The 21089-nt window shown below is 38.7% G+C and overlaps 1 protein-coding gene across 7 annotated transcripts in view; it reads right to left on the bottom strand.

Moving 5' to 3' along the window:
- Positions 1–21089, bottom strand: part of PDS5A (PDS5 cohesin associated factor A) — a 168338-nt gene that overhangs the window by 60980 nt on the left and 86269 nt on the right. For all 7 annotated transcript variants that reach the window (XR_002522017.2, XM_021938385.2, XM_021938383.2 and 4 more), the window contains exons 17-18: positions 13625–13740; positions 1202–1307 (exon numbers count right to left, since the gene is read on the bottom strand). Coding sequence is in view for 6 of the 7 variants with exons in the window: in XM_021938385.2 (XP_021794077.1) it covers positions 1202–1307; positions 13625–13740 (222 nt within the window). In the remaining variant the exon portion in view is untranslated. The remainder of the gene's footprint in view (positions 1–1201; positions 1308–13624; positions 13741–21089) is intronic.

The following is a 21089-nucleotide window of genomic DNA, read 5'->3' as shown; positions in this document are numbered from 1 at the left end:
TTAAGTGCTACTGTCTCATTTGGCAAGGTTTGCAGTGATAATATTTACTTATGTGGTTTTGATTATTTATAGAAAACTGGAGAATTAAATTAGAAAAATGTAATAAAAACCAATCTATTAAAAAATGTTACCTTAAAGGTGGTTTCACTTTTAAGAGAACTTAAAAATACAACTCAATTACTAAAAAAATTAATTAAAATCTTATTCAGGAGGCATCATATCAATTCTATCAATGAAATGATTTTTTTTTTTCTTTTGAGACAGTCTCACTCTGACGCCAAGCTGGAGTGCAGTGGCACGATCTCGGCTCACTGCAACCTCCATCTCCCAGGTTCAAGCGATTTTCCTGCCTCAGCCTCCGAAGTAGCTGTGACTACAGGCGTGTGCCACCATGTCTAGCTAATTTTTGTACTTTATTAGTAGAGACAGGGTTTCCCCATGTTGGCCAGGATGGTCTTGACGTCGTGATCTGCCCGTCTCGGCCTCCCAAAGTGCTGGGATTACAGGCATTGAGCCCAGCTCAATGAAATTACATTTAAGAACCTCGGAATACGAGCCCATAATTCTTTTTCTATGTAACATCCATTGCACTGGTTTGTCTCTTCTCCTGTAAGTCACAGTGGTATCACGTCTCTTTGCCTTCAATTTCTTCCCTTCTTTTACTCAATCCAATGAAAGTTCTATCAAGGGCTGCAGCTGGTTGTAAGCCAGGTTAAAAGCTCGTGACAGTACCTTTCTTACCCAGTGGCACTCGACAATCTGGAACCACCTTGTCTCCCATTATTCCTCAAAACACCCCTTTTTTCTATTCGTGCCAGTCTCCCAAGAATCCCACAAATATACCAAGAAATACTCCCTTTAATGATGATATTCCCTCCCCTAGATTTAGTCACATACCCTGTCCACTAAGTCTTAAGTCACACCTTGCTATTACTAAGAATAGATTGTACAGTAATCACTACCAAGCATAGAAGGCATGAAAATGATAAACAGTGAAACAAATATTAATTTATAATGTAAAATAATTACATTATTATATTATAACATAAAAATATTACTTTTACATAATCTGATTTCCAACACAGGTTTTAAATCTTTCAAATAGTTTCCTACGAAATAAGCCTGACTCTTGCATATCCTGAAGGGAAGGCAAATTATGACCCCACAGAAATACATGGCAACAAAACTGTTTCAAAAATACCTTAAGAAGTTCAAGTCCTGAACGGATAGCTGTATCTGGACTTACACCCTCCTCTTCATCATCTGCTGTCCCCTCTATTGACTTATTCATCAATTTCACCAGTGCACTATAAAAAGAAGAAAATATAAATCAGTAACCACTAGAGTAGTAACTATATCCTAATCACACTGTGACTGAACATATATAGAACCTTAAAATATTAAATTCAAAGGAGTTTCTGTGAGGGAAAAAAGTTCAACCTTGTCATCTACTTGATAACTAAACTTCTACTTAGTTTATCCCCCTAAAAACCTTAATGTATTAAGAGTAACTCTTCTAAAAAATAACAAAACTAAAATTAAATGACACAACACACTGGTAATATATTCACATAAGTAATTTAATATTCATTTCCATATATACACAGATCATTTTCAGTTTTAAGAAAAACAATAATATAGTAGTTAAGTGGGCAATGACAATTGACTCAAAAAAATACAAATAATAAACATATACATGGACAAATGAATTAATTGCTGGTAATTTACTGAATCAGTAACTATTTCTATAAACTTATAGCAAAGAAGCAAGTCATCAGAAGCATCATGCCATATTTATAAAGATTCATTAATTAGAAACAATTTAATTGTCAAAAATTAGGGAGTTAGTTTTTTCAAAATACCACCAGGAAATAGAATATTATCTGGTCAATAAAAATCAGATGTAGCAACATGGTACTATTTTAAGTAAAAACAAATGTGATTTCTGGTTTTGAGATCAGTAAACTGAAGAAGATATTACCCTATTATGAGAACATTCAATTATTATTACAAATGTTCAAAACAAGATTTTGGTTAATTCTTTTTCCTTTGGTGTTATGTATAGGTCAAATTATTCATTTTTTAAAAGTACCAAATATGTATAGGATACAGATGAAATTATTTTCACTTATAAAAATTTAACAAAAATTATAAATATTCATGGGGTACAGAGTGATGTTTCCAGACATATAATGCATGGTGATAAGATCAGGATAATTTGCATATCCATTATCTTAAACACTTATCATTTCTTTGTGTTGGGAACATTCAATATTGTCCTAGCTATCTGAAACTATGTTATTATTAACTACAGTCAGCCTACTATGCTATGGAACACTAGAATTCATCCACCCATCTAGCTGTAATTTTATATCCTTTTCTGTAATTTTGTATCTCTCTCTAATCCTCCCTTCCCACTACCTTTTCCAGCCTTTTGTTTCCTGTTCTATTTTTTGCTTCTGAGAGCTCTACTTTTTTTTTTAGCTTCCACCTACCAGTGAGAACATGTGGTATTTAACTTCCTGGTCCTGGCTCATTTCACTTAACATAATGTCCTCCAATGCCATCCACATTGCTGCAAATGACAGCATTTCATTCTTTTTTTATGGCCGAATAGTATTCCATTTATCTATGTACCATATTTTCTTTACCCATTCATTCCTTGGTGGACACAGGGTGATTCCAAATCTTGGCTATTGTCAATAATGCTGCAATAATAATGGGTGTACGGATATCCCTTTGATAAACTTATTTTATTTATTTTGGATGTATACCTAGTAGTGGGATTGCTGGACCACATGGTAGTTGTATTTCTTAGTTTTTTTGAGGATCCTCCACTGTTCTCCATAATGGCTGTTTAAACTAAGTTTAGCACATCCTTTCCTTTCTCCTCTTACATCACAACAATTATTTTAAAATTCATTATCTTCAGTTAATCTGATAACATTAAAAAAAACTAAATTGGTGTATATGTGTATAAACATTAACTTAATGTATAATATACCACACAATTCACTGAATTAAAATGTACAACTTAATGGTTTTTACTATATTCACAGGGATGTACTACCTAATTATAGAACATCTCATCACTATCCTAAGTCAAACCCCTTACCTGTTAGCAGGAACTCATTCACCATTAGTCCCTCCAGCCCTAGGCATTTACCAATCTATTTTCTCTCCTATACACTTGCCTATTCTGAACATTTCATATTAATGAAATCATACAATTTGATAGGGTTTGGCTGTGTCCCCACTCAAATCTCACTTTTAACTGTAATAAGCCCCACATGCCAAGGGCAGGGCCAGATAATTGAACATGGGGGCAGTTTCCTCTATATTGTTCTTGTGGTACTGAATAAATCTCATGAGATCTGATGGTTTTATAAAGGGGAGTTCCCCTGCACAAACTCTCTTGCCTGTCACCATGTAAGATATCCCTTTGCTCTTGCTTCGTCTTCTGTCATGATTGTGAGGCCTCCCCAACCACGTGGAACTGCAAGTTCATTAAAACCTCTTTCCTTTATAAATTACCCAGTCTCGGGTATGGCTTTATCAGTAGCATGAGAACAGACTAACAAACAACTGTTATCCTTTGTGACTGACTCCTCTCAATTAGCATAATGTTCTCGACATTCATCCACACTGTAGCATGAATCAAGTGTAGCATCATTTAAATAAATTTCCAAATAATATTCCAGTATACGGAATTAAGATTCTTTTTTTTCTTCCCCTTGAGACAGAGTCTTGCTCTGTCGCCCAGGCTAAAGTGCAGTGGCATGATCTCGGCTCACTGCAACCTCTGCCTCCCGGGTTCAAGTGATTCTCCCGCCTCAGCCTCCCGAGTAGCTGGGATTACAGGTGCCCACCACCATACCCAGCTAATTTTTGTATCTTTAGTAGAGACGGGGTTTTGCCAAGTTGGCCAGCCTGATCTCGAACTCCTGACCTCAGGTGACTCGCCTGCTTTGGCCTCCCAAAGTTCTGGGATTACAGGCATGAGCCTCTGCGCCCAGCCAAAATTTATTTATCCATTCATCAGCTGATGGACATTTAGGTTAATTCTATTTTTGGGGGATATTATGAATAATGTTGCTACAAACATTTATGTACAGGTTTTGCATAAACATGTTTTTATTTTTCTTGAGTCTACACTTGAGTGGAACAACTAGGTCATATGGTTAACTCCATGTTTAACTTTCTGAGGAACTACCAAACTGTCTTCCAATGCAGTGTCACCATTTCATATTCCCACCAGGAATATGACAGGTTCCAGTTCTTCCACATCCTCACCAACATGTCTGTCTTTTTACTTATAGCCATCTCAGTGGATGTGAAGTGGTATCTCTTTGTGGAGATATATATATATATAGATATATAGATATATATATATATAAAAAACATTCTCACCTCCACAAAATATTGCTCTAAACCTCTTCTGTGGTCAATTCCCTACCCTCACCCTGGCAACCACTGGTTTGGTTTCTGTCGCTATAGCTTTGACTTTTCTAGAACTTCATGTATGTAGTGTCTGACATCTTCCATGTGACATAATGCTAATACTTTAGAGATTTATCCAACTTGTTGCATATAATCAGTAGTTTACTCCTTACTATTGCTGAGTATTCCATCATAATGAATATCCAATTACCCACTGATGAACTTCTGGGTATTTGTGATTTATAGGTATTACGAACACAGCTGCTAAAAGCAGTTAAACACAAGGGAATGTATGTTTTCTTTCCTCTTAGACAAATATCTAGTATTAGGATTCCTGGGTTGGATGGTAATGTTGTATGTACATTTAATGTAACAAGAAACTATTTTCCAATTCACCAACAATTAGTATGGTTAAAATCTTTAATTCTAAATATTCTAGTGAGTGTGTAAGTGGCATTTCTCATTATAATTTGAATTCTGACTGGGCGCAGTGGCTCACACCTATAATCCCAGCATTTTGGGAGGCTGAGTAGGGTAGGTCACTTGAGCCCAGACCAGCCCGGGCAACTTGGCAAAACCCGTCTCTACAAAAAATACAAAAATGAGCCAGGTGTGGTGGTACACCCCTGTAGTCCCAGCTACTCAGCAGGCTGAGGTGGGAGGATTGCTTGAGCCCAGAAGGTCAAGACTGCAGTGAGCCATGATTGCATCACTGCACTCCAACCTGGGAGACAGAGCAAGACCCTGTGTCAAAATAAATACATAAAAATAGGCCAGCACGTTGGCTCATGCCAATAGTAATAGCACTTTGAAAAGGCTGAGGAGGGAGGACCGCTTGAGACCAGCCCGGGCAACGTAACAAAACCCCATCTCTACCAAAAAAATAAACAACAAAAATAAAAATAAGTTAGCCAGGCGTGGTGGTGTGTGTCTGTAGTCGCAGATACTTGAGGTAGGAGGATGGTTTGAGCTCAGGAGGAGGAGGGTGCAGTGGGCTGAGATCATGCCACAGCACTCCAGTCTGGGTGACAGAGCCAGACTCCGTCTCAAAAAAAAATAAAAATAAAAATAAAATAAAATTGTAAAAATCTGAATTTGCATTTCCCAAATGAGTACTAATACTAACTGTCCTTTCTTGTGCTTATTTACCATCTTATCTAGTATCTGTTCAAATTTGCCCATTTTAAAACAAAGTCGTTTGTCTTATTGAGTAGTCAGAGTTCCTTATATAGCCTGGATATAATACTTTACCAAATACATACTTTTCAAGTATTTTCTCCTGGTCTGTGGCTATTATGTGCCCTCTAAGAATCTTTGCCTACCCTATATGTTTTCTGGAAATTCTAGCTCTGACATTGTATTTTAAAGATTTATTCAATTTGAGAAAATTATTCCAGATTGAGCTTTTTATCAAGAAATCCTAGTAAACATTGCTTGAATTTAACAAAATTACAAGTGTGTTTCAAAAAAATTCATAAATATGTGAATACCTATGATAGGTTCCATGCATATGATTATTTAATGAGTATTTACTAACTACCTGTCACGTGCCAAGTCTTAAGGTCTCCCTGAGAAATACAGTGTGAAATGAGAGACATAATCTCTGCTATCATTGTAATGTTGGTAATCACCAGTATAAGTCAAGGAGCTATAAGTGAAAGACCAAAGTCTTCAAACCAGGTTCACCGTCCTTCCTCTTATAAAATATTTTTTCTCTTTTGTAAATTAGATAAATAATATATACTTCACAGGGCTATCAAGATGCAAAAGATGATCACCAATCCAACTGCCTCTTCAAAACTGCTAGGGAAGTCTACGCTATACAACCACTGTTACAAATCTTCACCATTCTAACCGAAGTCTAAATACGCCCACTGAGCAACTTCATCTTGAACAGAAGGGAAAGTAGTAATGGAAGCCTTCAGTGAAAACTCTTCTAATTTTCCATACCTAATTTTCTAACCTCCTCTAACTTGTGTGTATTATTTTGTCCTGTCATAGGCTAAGATGTCGTTCTTTCCACTCTGCTTCCTTAGGAATGCTGCTCCCTCATACCTATATTCCCTTTCCCTTATCTGAAATCTGTCTTCAAATAGCACCTTAAGAAAAAAAAAAAAAAAAAAAAGATGGAGTTTCGCTCTTTTTGCCCAGGCTGGAGTGCAATGGCGCGATCTCGGCTCACTGCAACTTCCGCCTCCCAGGTTCAAGTGATTCTCATGCTTCAGCCTCCTGAGTAGCTGGGATTACAGGCACGCACCACCACACCTGGCTAATTTTTGTATCTTTAGTAGAGATGGGGTTTCACTATGTTGGCCAGGCTGGTCTTGAACTCCTGACCGCAGGTGATCCGCCCACTTCAGCCTCCCAAAGTGTTGGGACTACAGGTGTGAGCCACTGCACCCGACCTCAGCTAGCACCTTTTCAAGGTATTTAAACATTCAAAATTATTTAGCCAAAAACAGCAGCAGAAGATTCTTCTTCAAGCTTACTCCCTCCCTTTCCATCATCTTATTTTTCTCTGTTACTTTTCTTTTGAGGCTCAAACTCTGATTTTAGCTCAGTTTTTTTGTTTTTGTCTTATTTTGAGACACAGTCTCATTCTGTTGCCCAGGACAGAGTGAAGTGCCGTGATCTCAGCGCACTGTAACCTCTGCTTCCTGGGCTCATTCTTCCACTTCAGCCTCCCACATAGCTGGGACCACAGGCACATGCCCTGGTGTCCTGCTAACTTCTGTATTTTTGTAGAGATGGGGTTTTGCCAATATTGCCTAGGCTCATTTTGAACTCCTGGACTCAAGTGATCCACCCACCTCTGCCTCCCAAAGTGCTGGGATTACCACACCCAGTCTTCTCCTTTATTTTTATTAAGACGGAATCTCGCTCTGTCACCCAGGCTGGAGTGCAATAACGTGATCTCGGGTCACTGCAACCTCCACCTCCTAGGTTCAAGTGATTCTCCAGCCTCAGCCTCCTGAGTAGCTGGGATTACAGTTGCATGCCACCACATCAGGCTAATTTTTGTATTTTTAGTAGAGACGGGGTTTTCACCATGTTGGTCAGGCTGGTCTCAAAGTCCTGACCTTGTGATCTGCCTGCCTCGGCCTCCCAAAGTGCTGGGATTATAGGCATGAGCCACCATGCCTGGCCCTCCTTTGCTTTTTATGTAAGGTTGGTGCTGTCTGCACTGATTGTCCCCACTGGTGCTGTCAATTTATCTCCTAAGCAGGGTTTAGAAGGGTGACAAGGCTATGTATCCCTTTAATATGCTCAAGCCTCAGTGTAGCCAAGTGGTACCTAGTGGCTTTCTGTCAAGCTGGGTCAGTAAAAAACAGACTCAGCAGTCTTCTCTGCCTAAGTAACACTGATCACCTCTGTGTACCATGATGTAGATGTTGGAAAGACTGTCCTATGCCTTCTGAATCCATGGCAATCTGGCTTTGTCCTTGCTACTCCACAGAAACTGTTCTGGTCATTGTGAATTTTTCCCATTTCCTAATCCAGTCGATGATTCTTAGTATTTAATCAACTTCTGGATACCATCTGACTCCTCCTTAGCCCCACTTTGGTTTCTGTGATAAAACTCTTTCCCAATTTTCTGCTTTTGACTATGTCTGCTTAAAACTTAAAAAAAAATTTAAGTCCATTATCTTCTGCCAGCCGCTTAATTGCTAATTTCCCTCAGGATTCAGTCCTTAACCCTTTCTTTTTTGAAATTTTACGTTTACCTGGGTTCCAGACATCATTACAATGACTACTTCATTTTCATCTACTACCTATAAACCATTAACTAACTGTAGCACACATATGTCAAGGTATATGGACATATGTATGGGGGGGAAATGGATTATATTTAGAATGATTTTATATTAACCCCAATCCTTTCTTTCAAAATTCTAGGCCAGGCACGGTGATTCATGCCTGAAATTCCAGCAATTTGGGAGGCCGAGGTGGGCAGATTGCTTGAGCACAGGAGCTTGAGACCCGCCTGGCCAACATGGTGAAACCCCGTCTCTACTAAAAATACAAAAAAGTAGCCTAGCATGGTGGCGCACACCTGTAGACCCAGCTACTCGGGAGGCTGAGGCAGGAAAATCGCTTGAACCCAGGAGGCAGAGGTGACGGTGAGCCAAGATCACGCCACTGCACACTCCAGCTCGGGTGACAGAGCAAGATTCCTTCTCAAAAAAAAAAAAAAAAAAAAAAAAAAGAAAGAAAGAAAAAGAAAAAGAAAGAAAAAGGAGAAGAGAAGAGACGAGACGAGACTTAGGTATGGTGGCTCATGCCTGAAATACCAGCACTTTAGGAGGCCAAGGTGGGCAGATTGCTTGTGCCCAGGAGCTCGAGACCAGCCTGGGCAACATGGCAAAACTGCTTCTCTACAAAAGAACTTTGAAAAAATTAGCCGAGCATGGTGATGCACATCTATAGTTCCACCTACTCAGGAAGCTGAGGTCTGAGATTGCTTGAGCCTACACAACAGTGAGCCAGGATTGTGCCACTGCACTTCAGTCGGGGCGACAGAGTGAGACCCCATATCCAAAAAAGGAAAGAGAAAAAAAAAAGAAAATCTTAACACAAAAGGGCTGGGTTTGGTGGCTCATGCCTATAATCCCAGTACTCTTGGAGGCAAGGTGGGTGGATCGTTTGGGTCCAGGAGTTTGAGACCAGCCTGGATGGCATGGCAAAACCCCGTCTCTACCAAAACCAAACCAAAACAAACAAAAACAAAAAAAGCACGTTCACAAAATTAGCCAGTTGTGGTGGCATGGGTTATGGTCCCATCTACTCTGGAGGCTGAGGGAGGAGCATCACCTGAGCCCAGGAGGTCAAGGCTGCAGTGAACTATGATCATGCCACTCTACCCCAGCCTGGGTGACACAGCAAGACCTTGTCTCAAAAACAAAGAAAGAAAAAGAAGTCAATTTTGATTTTTTTATATGTTGAGAGATGAGAGATAGGGGTCTAGTTCCATTCTTCTGCTAGTCAGTTTTCCAAGCACAATATTGTAGAGACTATCCCTTCCCCCCTTGTATGTTCTTGACACTTCTGTTGGAAATGAGCTGGCCAAAAAAGCACGAACATGTATCTGGGTTCTCAATTCTGTTCCTTTAGATGTGTCTAGTTTTTATGCCAGTATCATGTTGATTTGGTTACTGTAGTTTTGTAGTATATTTTAAAGTCAGGTAGTGTGATCGCTCCAGCTTTTGTTCTTTTTCCTCATATTGCTTGGCTATTTGAGTCTTTTGTGGTTCCATGTAAAAGTTAGGATTGTTTTTTCTATTTCCGTGAAGAATGTCATTTGTATTTTGATAGAAATTGCATTTAGTCTGTAAATTACTTTGAGTAGTACTGTCATTTTAAACAAGATTAATTTTGGCCAGGCATGGTGGCTCATGCCTGTAATCCTAGCACTTTGGGAGGCCAAGGCGGGCAGATCACCTGAGGTCAGGAGTTTGAGACCAGCCCGACCAACATGGAGAAACCGTGTCTCTACTAAAAATACAAAATTAGGCAAGTGTGGTGGCGCATGCCTGTTAATACCAGCTACTCGGAAGGCTGATGCAGGAGAATTGCTTGAGCACGGGAGGTGGAGGCTGCAGTGAGCCGAGATCACGCCATTGTACTCTAGTCTGGGCAACAAGAGCCAAATGCCATCTCAAAAAAGAAAAAAAAAAAAAAGAAAAATTAAAAAAAAAAATCTTCCATTTCATGAGCATGGAATATCTTTCCATTTTTTGTGTGTTGTCTTTAATTTCTTCCATCAGCGTTTTAAAGTATTCCTTGTAATAGATCTTTCACTTATTTGGTTAAGTTGATTATTAGGTATTTAATATTCTTTGTAGCTATTGTAAATAAGATTGCTTTCTTGATTTTTCAGATTGTTTGCTGTTGGCATATGTAAATGCTACTGAGTTGTGTATGTTGATTTTGTATACTGAATTCATTTATCTGTTCTAACAGTTTTTTGGTGGAGTCTTTAGCTTCTTCTGTGATAATGTCATCTGCGAACGAGGCTAATTTGACTTCTTTCTTGCTAAATTTGGATGGCCTTTTTTTCTCTTGACTAATTGCTCTGGCCAGGACTTCCAGTAATTCGTTGAACAAAGGTGGCAGAAGTGGCTTCTATATCTTATTCCAGATATCAGATGAAAGCCTTTCAATTTACCCCATTCAGTATAATGTTCAGTGTGGGTGTGTCACATATGGCCTTTATTATTTTGAGGTATGTTCCCTCTATACCTATTTTGTTGAGGGTATTTATCATAAAGTAATGTTGAATTTTATTGAATGTTTTTTAAGTACTTATTAAAATGACTATACGGTTTTTATTCTTGGTTCTATTCATATGAATCATGTTTATTGATATATGATTTATGAACCATCCCTGCATCCCTGGGATGAATTCCATTTTATCATGATGAATGATATTTTTAATGTGTTATTGAAATCAGGTTGCTAGTATTTTTGAGGATTTTTGCATTTACGTTCATCAGTGATATGCCCCTATCCCTCACCCTCTAAAAAAATAAATCAAAATGGATTAAGACCTAGTGGATGAAACTACTAGCAGAAAATGCTAGGATAATGCTTAAAGACATTGATCTGAGCCAAGTTTGTTTGTGCTAACATCCCAAAAGTACAGGCAACCAAAGCAAAAATAGAAAAATACGATTACATTAAGCTAAAATGGTTCTGCACAGCTAAGGGAGCAATAAAAAAAGCGAAGAGACAACCCACAGAATGAGAAAATATTTGCAAATTATCCATCTGTCAACAGATTAATAACCAGAACATAGAAGGAGTTCAAACAACTCAACTGCAAAATAACAAAACAAAACAAAAAAACACAAGACAGACAAAAAAATCAAAACCACACACAAAAATTCCAATTTAAAAGTGGGAAAAGAGGCCAGGTGCGGTGGCTCACGCCTGTAATCCCAGCACTTAGGGAGGCTGAGGCAGGCAGATCATGAGGTCAAGAGATTGAGACTATCCTGGCCAACATGGTGAAACCCAGTCTCTACTAAAAAACAAAAATCAGCTGGGCATGGTGGCATGCGCCTGTAGTCCTAGCTACTTGGGAGTCCGAGGCAGGAGAACTGCTTGATCCTGGGAGGCGAAGATTGCAGTGAGCTGAGATGGCACCACTGCACTCCAGCTGGCGACAAAGCAAGACTCCAGCAAAAAAGAAAAAAAAAAAAAAAAAGAAAAAACAAAAGGCTTTTTATCAACAAGACAGGGAATAACGGATGCCGGCGAGGATATGGAGAAAAGTGAACCCTTGTACACTGTTGTTGGAAATGTAAATTAGCATAGCCACTAAGGAAAACTGTATGGAGGTTCCTCAAAAAACTAAAACTAGATCTACCATATGATCTAGCAATTCCACTACCGGGTATATATTTTTTAAAAAGGAAATTAACATATTGAAGATATCTGCACTCCTATGTTTATTGTGTCACTTCACAATAGCCAATATGGAATCAACCTAAGTGCACATCAACGAATGAAGAAAGAAAATGTGGTATATATGTGCAATGAAAAATTATTCAGCCATAAAAAAAGAACGAAATCCTGCCATTTGTAGCAATGCGTATGGAAATGGAGCTCATTACGTTAAATAAAACAAGCCAAGAACAAAAAAACAAATATTGCATATTCTCAGTCATATGTGGGAGCTAAAAATGTGAATCTCATGATGACACAGTAGACTGGTAGTTAAAGGAAGCTGGGAAGGGTGAGAAAGGGGGAATGAAGAGAGGTTAATTAATATAGAACGACTAGTGTTTTAGAGATTGGGAGAGTGACTGTAGTTTAATAGCTAGAAGATAATTTGAATGTTTCTAGCATAAAGATGAATATTTACGGTGATGTATATCACCAATACACTCATTTGATCTTCACAAACTGTATAAATGTATTAAATTATCAGACATAGCTCAAATACATGTACATTTATTATGTTATGGGCTGACATGTGTTTCTCCCAAATTCATATTAATTCTAATCCCTGGTATCTCAGAATGTGACTGTATTTAGAGACAGGGCCTTTGAAAAGATAATCAAGGTAAAATAAAACTGAATGGGTGGGGCCTAATCCAATAGGACTATTGTTCTTATAAAAGATTAGGACATAGACATGCTGGGTGCACAGAGAAAAGACCAGGAGAGGACACAGTGTGAAGGAAGCCATCTGCAAATGAAGGTGAGAGGCTTCAGGAAAAAAATTAAAAATTGCTGATACCTTGAATCTCAGCCTTACACCTCCAGAACTGTGAGAAAATAAATTCCTTTTGTTCAGGTTAGGCACTTTGGGGTATTTTGTTATGAAAGCCCTAGCAAATGACAATCAGCATTTCAATACAGCCACATCAGTGATTCACCTAAGGTGAAACAAACAGTGAAGCTTGGGCACTGGAACTAATCTCTGAATTCTAAGTTGTTTGGAAAAAGAACCAACAAGTGCTGCACAGTAACTCAATATGGAAAGATATATAGCTTATCTACTGGAAAAATGATTGGTGCAAGAGAAAAGCATTACCAGAAGTTTGAAAAGTCTGAAATCATGAGAATATGTAATAAAAAATCAATAGCTCTTAACTAACGTCTATGATGCCAGGCTGCTTACCTTTATATACTATCTCAAATTAACATAATCATCCACCACGATTTTATGCCCACATTAAAGTTGAAAATAAATGAAATTCAAAGACTTTATCCAAAGCCACAAAGTAGACTTATGTTTTGAAACCAAATTTGTCTAAAGATAATCCTGTCCTCTTTCCAATGTATCATTCTGTTCTCACACATTAAATGAACAGTGGTATAGTATGTACTACAGAATATTGTAGGGCCATTAAAATGCTTAAGCAAACTGAGAGGTTGGTCAACAGCCACATAGATCTAAAATATTCCTTTTTCTATCTTACTCTTTGTTCTAAGTTTTCTTTAATGAGAACGCGTAAGCTAAAAATAAACACAAGAACTCTTTAAAAACAGAAAGCATTAAAGTCAAAGATCATAAAATGAGAAGGCTTTCCGTTCAACTGGAATGATGTACACCCCTGTGATTAAAAAGAGACATACGGAGGTTTTTAGGTATCTTTAGGAGCCCAGAATTTAAATTAACAACAATTGTAGTTTCAGATTATCTGTTTTTGAGTGAATATACTTCTTGGCTTACCTTATGGCTTCTGAATCAATGTGCACAGGTGCGATTCTTTCCAACAGAAATTTGACCATCTCTAGAAAAGGATTTGTTGGTTGCTTAGGATTTGCAAGTTTCCGGGCTATTTCTCTCTATAGAAGAAAAAGAGTTTTACCAAAAATGTGATTTGCTTTCATATTTTTGAAAAGAAAAATGACTGTCGGCCAAAAGAAGGAACTGAAATATTCAAAACCAGCATAAGTGGTTAAGAATTGTCTGCTCTAGACCCTGACTAAAAATTTTACACCCACCGAGCAATGACTGCAAAATCTGGACAGCAGAGAAAAGAAGTGTATGATGTGGTTTCTGAGTGAACACAGCCTTGTCTCACAATTCTTTGATGAAAATTATTGGCTAATATAGGAACCTTTTTTTTTTTTGAGATGGAGTCTAACTCTGTCACCAGGCTAGAGTGCAGTGGCACGATCTCGGCTCACTGCAACCTCCACCTTCTGGGTTCAAACAATTCTCCTGCCCCAGGCTCCAGAGTAGCTGGGACTACAGGCACAGGCCACCATGCCCAGCTAATTTTTGTATTTTTGTAGAGATGGGGTTTCACCATGTTGGCCAGGCTGGTCTCGAACTCCTGACCTCAAATGATCCACCTGCCTTGGCCTCCCAAAGTGCTGGGAATACAGGTGTGAGCCACCATGCCTGGCCTATTGCAACCATTTTAATACTCTAATTTAGAATAAAAATAATTTGTACTTTTATGGGTATGCTTTATTGGTTTTAATTATTTCATAATGTTTTTTTTTTTTTTCCTTTTTGGAGCCAGAGTCTCGCTCTGTCAGTCACTCAGGCTGGAATGCAATGGCGCAATCTTGGCTCACTGCAACCTCTGCCTCCCAGATTGAAACAACTCTCCTGCCTCAGCCTCCATAGTAGTTGGGATTAAAGGTATGCGCCACTACGCCCGGCTAATTTTGTATTTTTAGTAGACACGTGGTTTCGTCATGTTGGCCAGGCTGGTCTCGAACTCCCAGCCTCAGGTGATCCACCCACCTCGGCCTCCCCAAGTGCTGGGATTACAGGTGTGAGCCACTCGCGCCTGGCCTGAATATGTATTTTTTAAAAAACAAATTAACTGGCCAGGCGCGGGTGGCTCACGCCGGCAATCCCAGCACTTGGGGAGGCCGAGGTGCGTGGATCAACCTGAGGTCGGGAGTTTGAGATCACCCTGACCAACATGGAGAAACCCCGTCTCTATTAAAAATACAAAATTAGCCGGGCTTGGTGGCGCATGCCTGTAATCCTAGCTACCTGGGAGGCTGAGGCAGGAGAATTGCTTGAAACTGGGAGGCAGAGGCTGCGGTGAGCCAAGATCGTGCCATTGCACTACGGCCTGGGCAACAAGAGCAAAACTCCGTCTCAAAAGAAACAAAAACAAAAACATATTCATACATATATAAATACTTGCAAAATTTTTCAGTTCTGGAAGAACCTAGATGGAGGATAAATGAGAACCCTGCACACCCCTACAATTTTTTTTATAAGTTAGACATATAATTATGGAAGGCTAATAGATGACCCCAATAATAGAAGTAACTCTCAGCCAGGCGCACTGGCTCACGCATGTAATCAAAACACTTTGGGAGGCCAAGGCAGGTGGATTGCCTGAGCTCAAGAGTTTGAGACCAGTCTGGGAAACACGGCAAAATCCTGTTTCTACCAAAAAGTACAAAAAATTAGCCAGGCGTGATGGTGCATACCTGTGGTCCCAGCTACTCAGGAGGCTGAGGTGGAGGGGGGAATCACTCGAGCCTGGTAGGCGGAAGTTGCAGTGACCACCTGAGATTGCACAGCTGCACAGATCCTCTCTCAAAAAACGAAAACAAACAAAAAAGTAACTATCCATTTAAGCTCAAAGATTATGGTATTAGGCCAGGCGCAGTGGTTCATGCCTGTAATCCCAATACTTTGGGAGGCTGAGGTGGACCTCATTTGAGGTCAGGAGTTGAGACCAGCCTGACCAAGATGGTGAAACCCCATCTCTACTAAAAATATTAAAAAATCAGTCAGGCATGGTGATACATGCCTGTAGCCCCAGCTACTCAGGAGACTGAGGCAGCACAATCGCTTGAACTCAGGAGGTGGAGGCTGCAGTGAGCCGAGATCACGCCACTGCACTCCAGCCCGAGCAACAGAGTGAGACTCTGTGTCAAAAAAAAAAAAAAAAAAAAAAAGCAAAGATTATGGTATTAGATCAAAAGTTCCTACCAAGAAAGACATTCTTGCTGGAAGTTTCTGAAGATGAGGACTTAGTAATTATAGAGACTGACTCCTCCAAAGACAGAGTTAAATTTATAATGTGCTGGACCCTTGGGAAAGATATTTAAGAAAAAGGCTTTTAATCATAAAAATGCACAAATAGGTATCTTAGCTGAGGAGATAATGAACATTAAATACGCATTCTAAACTACAAAGCAATAACAAATTATATCATTCTATTTATAAGATTTTCTCATAAAAATATATTTTAGTGAAATGTTCAGAACAAAGGGAGAAAAGATTTCTATTAAACTCAGTTATACCTTGATATGAATTACAAAGGTTACATTAAATTCGATATCATAGATATTTGTTAATAGTCTAAGTCCAAAGGACTGAGATTCTGAAGGAAATTTCTTAGTCATTAGCAGATGTCTAACTCATTGTAACAAGCTGTAATTAGCTGAGCAATATTTCAGCATTAGAGAAAAGAAAAATATTCAGTGCTTAATCCCTTACATACTTTCCTTTAAACTACAGGTTCACATTTTAAATCTGAATTTAAATACTATACTGTCTTTAGAAATCTTACGGGAGAAAATATTCCTAAAAGGGGATTATTTTCCCCTCTAGTACAAAGTTAAGTTGCTTTAACCTAAGAAAAATATGTTACAGATTATCTAACAATATGACTACTGGAAAACTGCTAGGCCAACTGTATTACCAGTGCCTTAGAAAAGGTCACTAATAAGTGAAAAAAGTAGGCATTAGAAAAGACAATTATGATATGTAAACATAGAATTTTTAAAGTGCTGAGGGAAAAAGAAGAATGCACAATCATTTAAATACAGTAACAGAAATACATCTACATATATAAAAACTAATACTAGATAAACAGCATTTAAAGTGACATTTTTGTATTCTCACATAACAATCTTACACTGAGGTAATCACTCATAACAATATCTTTTAGGAAAGGACAGTTGGCAGAAAGTTTCAAAACAAAACCAAATAGTTGTCCGTATGCATGACAATGTTTTGGAAATTTCTGATAAAATCTACAGTAGCAATGTATATTACTCCTACTAGTATATATTTATCAATTGCATACATTGTTTAAGTACTCTTAAGAAATATCAAAAAGATTAAGCTCCATTTTCAATATGCTTATAATTTATCAATCCAATTTTTAAAATAAAATATTGAGAGAGCTTAAAAAACACTGTGTCCATATATTACCCCTTTCCTCTTTGTACATCTTTTCCTTTTGACAATTAGAAAAAAAATTGTTTTAGGTTGGTCACGTGGTTCATGCCTGTAATCCCAGCACTTTGGGAGGCCGAAACAGGCAGATGGCCTGAGGTCAGGAGTTCGAGACAGCCTGGCCAACATGGTGAAGCCCCATCTCTACTAAAAATACAAAAAAATTAGCCGGGCGTGGTGGCGGGTGCCTATAATCCCAGCTACTCAAGAGGCTGAGGCAGGAAAATTGCTTGAACCTGGGAGGCAGAGGTTGCAGTGAGCTGATATCACACCACTGCACTCCAGCCTGGGCAACATGAGTGAGACTGTCCCCCCCCAAAAAAAAAAAGATATAACTAAACAGAAACAGGGCTGAGGCAGGAGGATCACCTGAGCTCAGCAGTATGAGACCAACCTGGGCAACATAGTGAGATCTCTTCTCTTAAAAAAAAAAAAAAAATCAAAAAATTAGTTGGGCATGGTGGCACACATCTGTAGTCCCAACTACTTTGGAGGCTGAGGTAGGAGGATCACTTGAGCCCAGGAGGTCAAGGCTGTAATGAGCTATGATCACAACACTGCACTCCACAGACTGGGCAACACAGTGAGATGCTGTCTAAACACACACACAACACACACACACAAAGAGAGAGAGAGATAGAGAGCGGGCATTCTCAGATTTGTCTCCTCTTTCATTTCTTCTCTACTTCCTCCAAGTGATATAACTGTGCTAATATATAGAACCAGGCTTGAATCTCAACACTTCTGAACACAACTGCTAAGACGCTATCTTCTTCCCTAACGCATCTCCTCTGATATCCAGTCAGTCAAACTAGAAATATAGCAGTCATTCTTCACACAATGGTCTACTTCCTACTCACCCTTTAAGACTCAACTTAAGAGTCACTTATTCTGGAAGAAGCCATTCCTGGACCTATTTCCACCCCTGCCTGGAAGGAGTAATGCTCCTTTATTTTACCAAAGCACACAATTCAATGGAAATATTTGTCAGTCTCTGTCACTTATTCTGCAAGCTCCGTGAGAAACCATGAATTATGAAATGTATTAAATCATGCAGTGAATTATAACAGTGTGTGCTTGACCAAGGAAGAAGATATTTCGACTTCTGAAGATACAATGCATATGCAGGTTATTAGGTAGAGGAGAGTTTTTAAAACTGTAGTCCATAAAACACTCATGTTGAGATTTGGTTAAAAGATGGAGAGATTCATGATCCTACATTATACCTATTTTAAAGATCCCTACTCTTTGTAAGGGTAAGACTTACAAGAATGACCATTTATTGAAACCCTGCAGGCAGTGCAAGGGGGCCCTGCATTAGGCCACATACAAAATTTCATTTTACATTATATTTATAGGTGAAAAAAATGAATAAGGAGGCTTGAAAATACTGAGTAACTTACCAAAGGTCATATTGGTAGTAAACTGTATAGCTGATATTCAAACTGAGGACTGTTTCATTAAATGCTGAATAAACAAGCTTTCTGGAAAATATTAAAATTTGGGGACCATTCTCACAGAGGGGGCAATGGAGCATAAACTAGGATGCACCACTGAAGCTATGGCAAATATGTGGTCCTTCTCTAGGGTCAAGGTGTAGAAACTTAACACCTGAATTCTAAAGGGAAAGTAAATCTATACATCACATTTCAATTCCACCTCTCATTCTCATTCATTATATCCCCCACCCCCCACACAAATACACATGTCTGTTGATAATCTTTGCTCAAAGTATTTTTGCTAAGATTTTTCAGAAATGGAACTTGGACAAAGAGGGAAGAAAATATTAGATGTCTATGCCTACTAACTCTCTTACCAAGTAATATCTACCTCTTGAGAAGTGAGATATGATTGTAATTTATGAAAATAAGGAGGTAGTGATAAATACACATTAGGGTACAGAGAAGGAACTCTCAAGGATGGAATGCAAGTTACACAGAATGAGAGAAACTAAATTTTATATTTGCATATTTTTCTTTATTCTTCTACATCAGAAGAGGAATGGGGATAATAGAGGAAATGTGTAAATAATATTCAGTAGCCCATGGAGGAAAGGAAAAACTCATGGAGGTACTCTAACAGAGGTTGTTTTCATATGTGTCTAAGGGGTATTCTAAGTCCCACTTTACATATGAGAGCATATAAATAACATACTCAAGTCACACAATGCTAATACATGAGCTAGAAAAGAAGGTATCATGAACCCATGCTCTTACCACTGCAAGTGCAGTATTCATTTCTACCTCACTGGCTCCTAATGTCAAGAGCACTGATTGGCTATGCTGTGTGGCTGTTGCATTCACAGTGTTGGGATTACAAGAGGGAGCCACCGCACCCAGCCTTTTCAAGTTATTTCATTGTCTGATCTAATTATAATAGATAGTACTCTGAAACTAGACTTCTAAATGCCAAAGAAGTCAATGAAACTTTTAAGCGTTTTCAGCAAGTTACTCAGCTCAGAAGTACAAAACTTGTTGGGCACGGTGGATCATGCCTATAATCCCAATACGTTGGGAGGCCAAGGTGGGTAGGATCACTTGAGTCCAGGAGTTCAAGACCAGCCTGGGCAACATGGTGAAATCTCGTCTCTACTAAAAATACAAAAATTAGTCAGGCATGATGGTGCATGCCTGTAGTCCCAGCTACTTGGGAGGCTGAGGCAGGAAGATCATTTGAGCCCTAGATGCAGAGGTTACAGCGAGCTGAGACTGTGTCATTGCACTCCAGCCTGGGTGACAGAGCAAGACCCTATCTCAAAAAAATAAAAAAGTAAATAGAATTTTAAAAAGAAGTGCAAATGCAAAGGTTGAGGCAGTCTGGGAATTTGGCACAACCACATTCCTAGCCCTGAGAGACAAGCCCACTCTTTTCTCTTCCCTAAATTGGTTTTCCTCCCCATGTCCTCCTAATTATTGGTATTTGTAATGGTATTCAGATCTCTATGCTGAATAAAAAGATACATGTTCTAGGCAGCTAGACCTCTTTGCATATACATCTAATATAGTCTGTATCCTTTATAAGTTATTTTAAAACTACCAACTCTAATCCTTTCTAGAACAAAGTTAGACCTATGTAATTGAAATTAGGTTTCTCTTACTTGTCTCTATAAGCCTGGTCCCAAGCATAGTACTTGACGTTTATGCGTAATATTGTAAGAAGGATTATTTATTTAAATCCAATAGGGCAGGGCGGGGCCCTTATACGGAGAAATATATACCCTCCCCCCACCCACAAACACAAAGAACTATCCATCACTCAACGGTGGAGACAGATTTTGAGAAATGTGTTGTTAAGGCAATTCCATCATGTGAGCATCAGAGTACATGCACATAAACCTAAACAGTATAGTGTACTACTTCTATACTACAAAATTGTACAGCATGTTACTATGCTAAATACCATAGGGAACTGTAACACAGTGGTATTTGTGTAAATATTATCTAAACATAGGGTAAAAATATGAAAGATAAAAACATAATATAAACCATATAATAAAAATGCCACATAAAAGATAAAAAACAGTACACCTACATAAAGAGCACTTATCATAAATGAAGCTTACAGTACTGGAAGTTGATCTGAGTAAGTGGTGAGTGAATATGAAGAAATAGGACATTACTGTACACTACTGTAGACTTTATAAACACTGTACACTTAGGCAGCACTAAATTTATTTAAACTTGTTTTCTTTCTTCAATGATGAATTATCCCAGCTTTTTTGTAATATTTTTACTAAACCTCAAGGGCTTTTTTTTTTTGGAGACGGAGTCTTGCTCTGTCGCCCAGGCTGGAGCGCAGTGTCACTATCTCAGCTCACCGCAAGCTCCACCTCCTGAGTTAACGCGATTCTCCTGCCTCAGCCTCCAGAGTAGCTGGGACTACAGGCACCCACTACCATGCCCAGCTAATTTTTTTTTTTTTTTTTTTTTTTTGTATTTTTAGTAGAGACAGGGTCTCACTGTGTTAG

The sequence above is a fragment of the Papio anubis genome, chromosome 3 (assembly GCF_008728515.1).
Source record: "Papio anubis isolate 15944 chromosome 3, Panubis1.0, whole genome shotgun sequence".
Lineage (NCBI taxonomy): Eukaryota > Metazoa > Chordata > Mammalia > Primates > Cercopithecidae > Papio > Papio anubis.
This window is presented reverse-complemented; position numbering and strand designations above follow the sequence as displayed.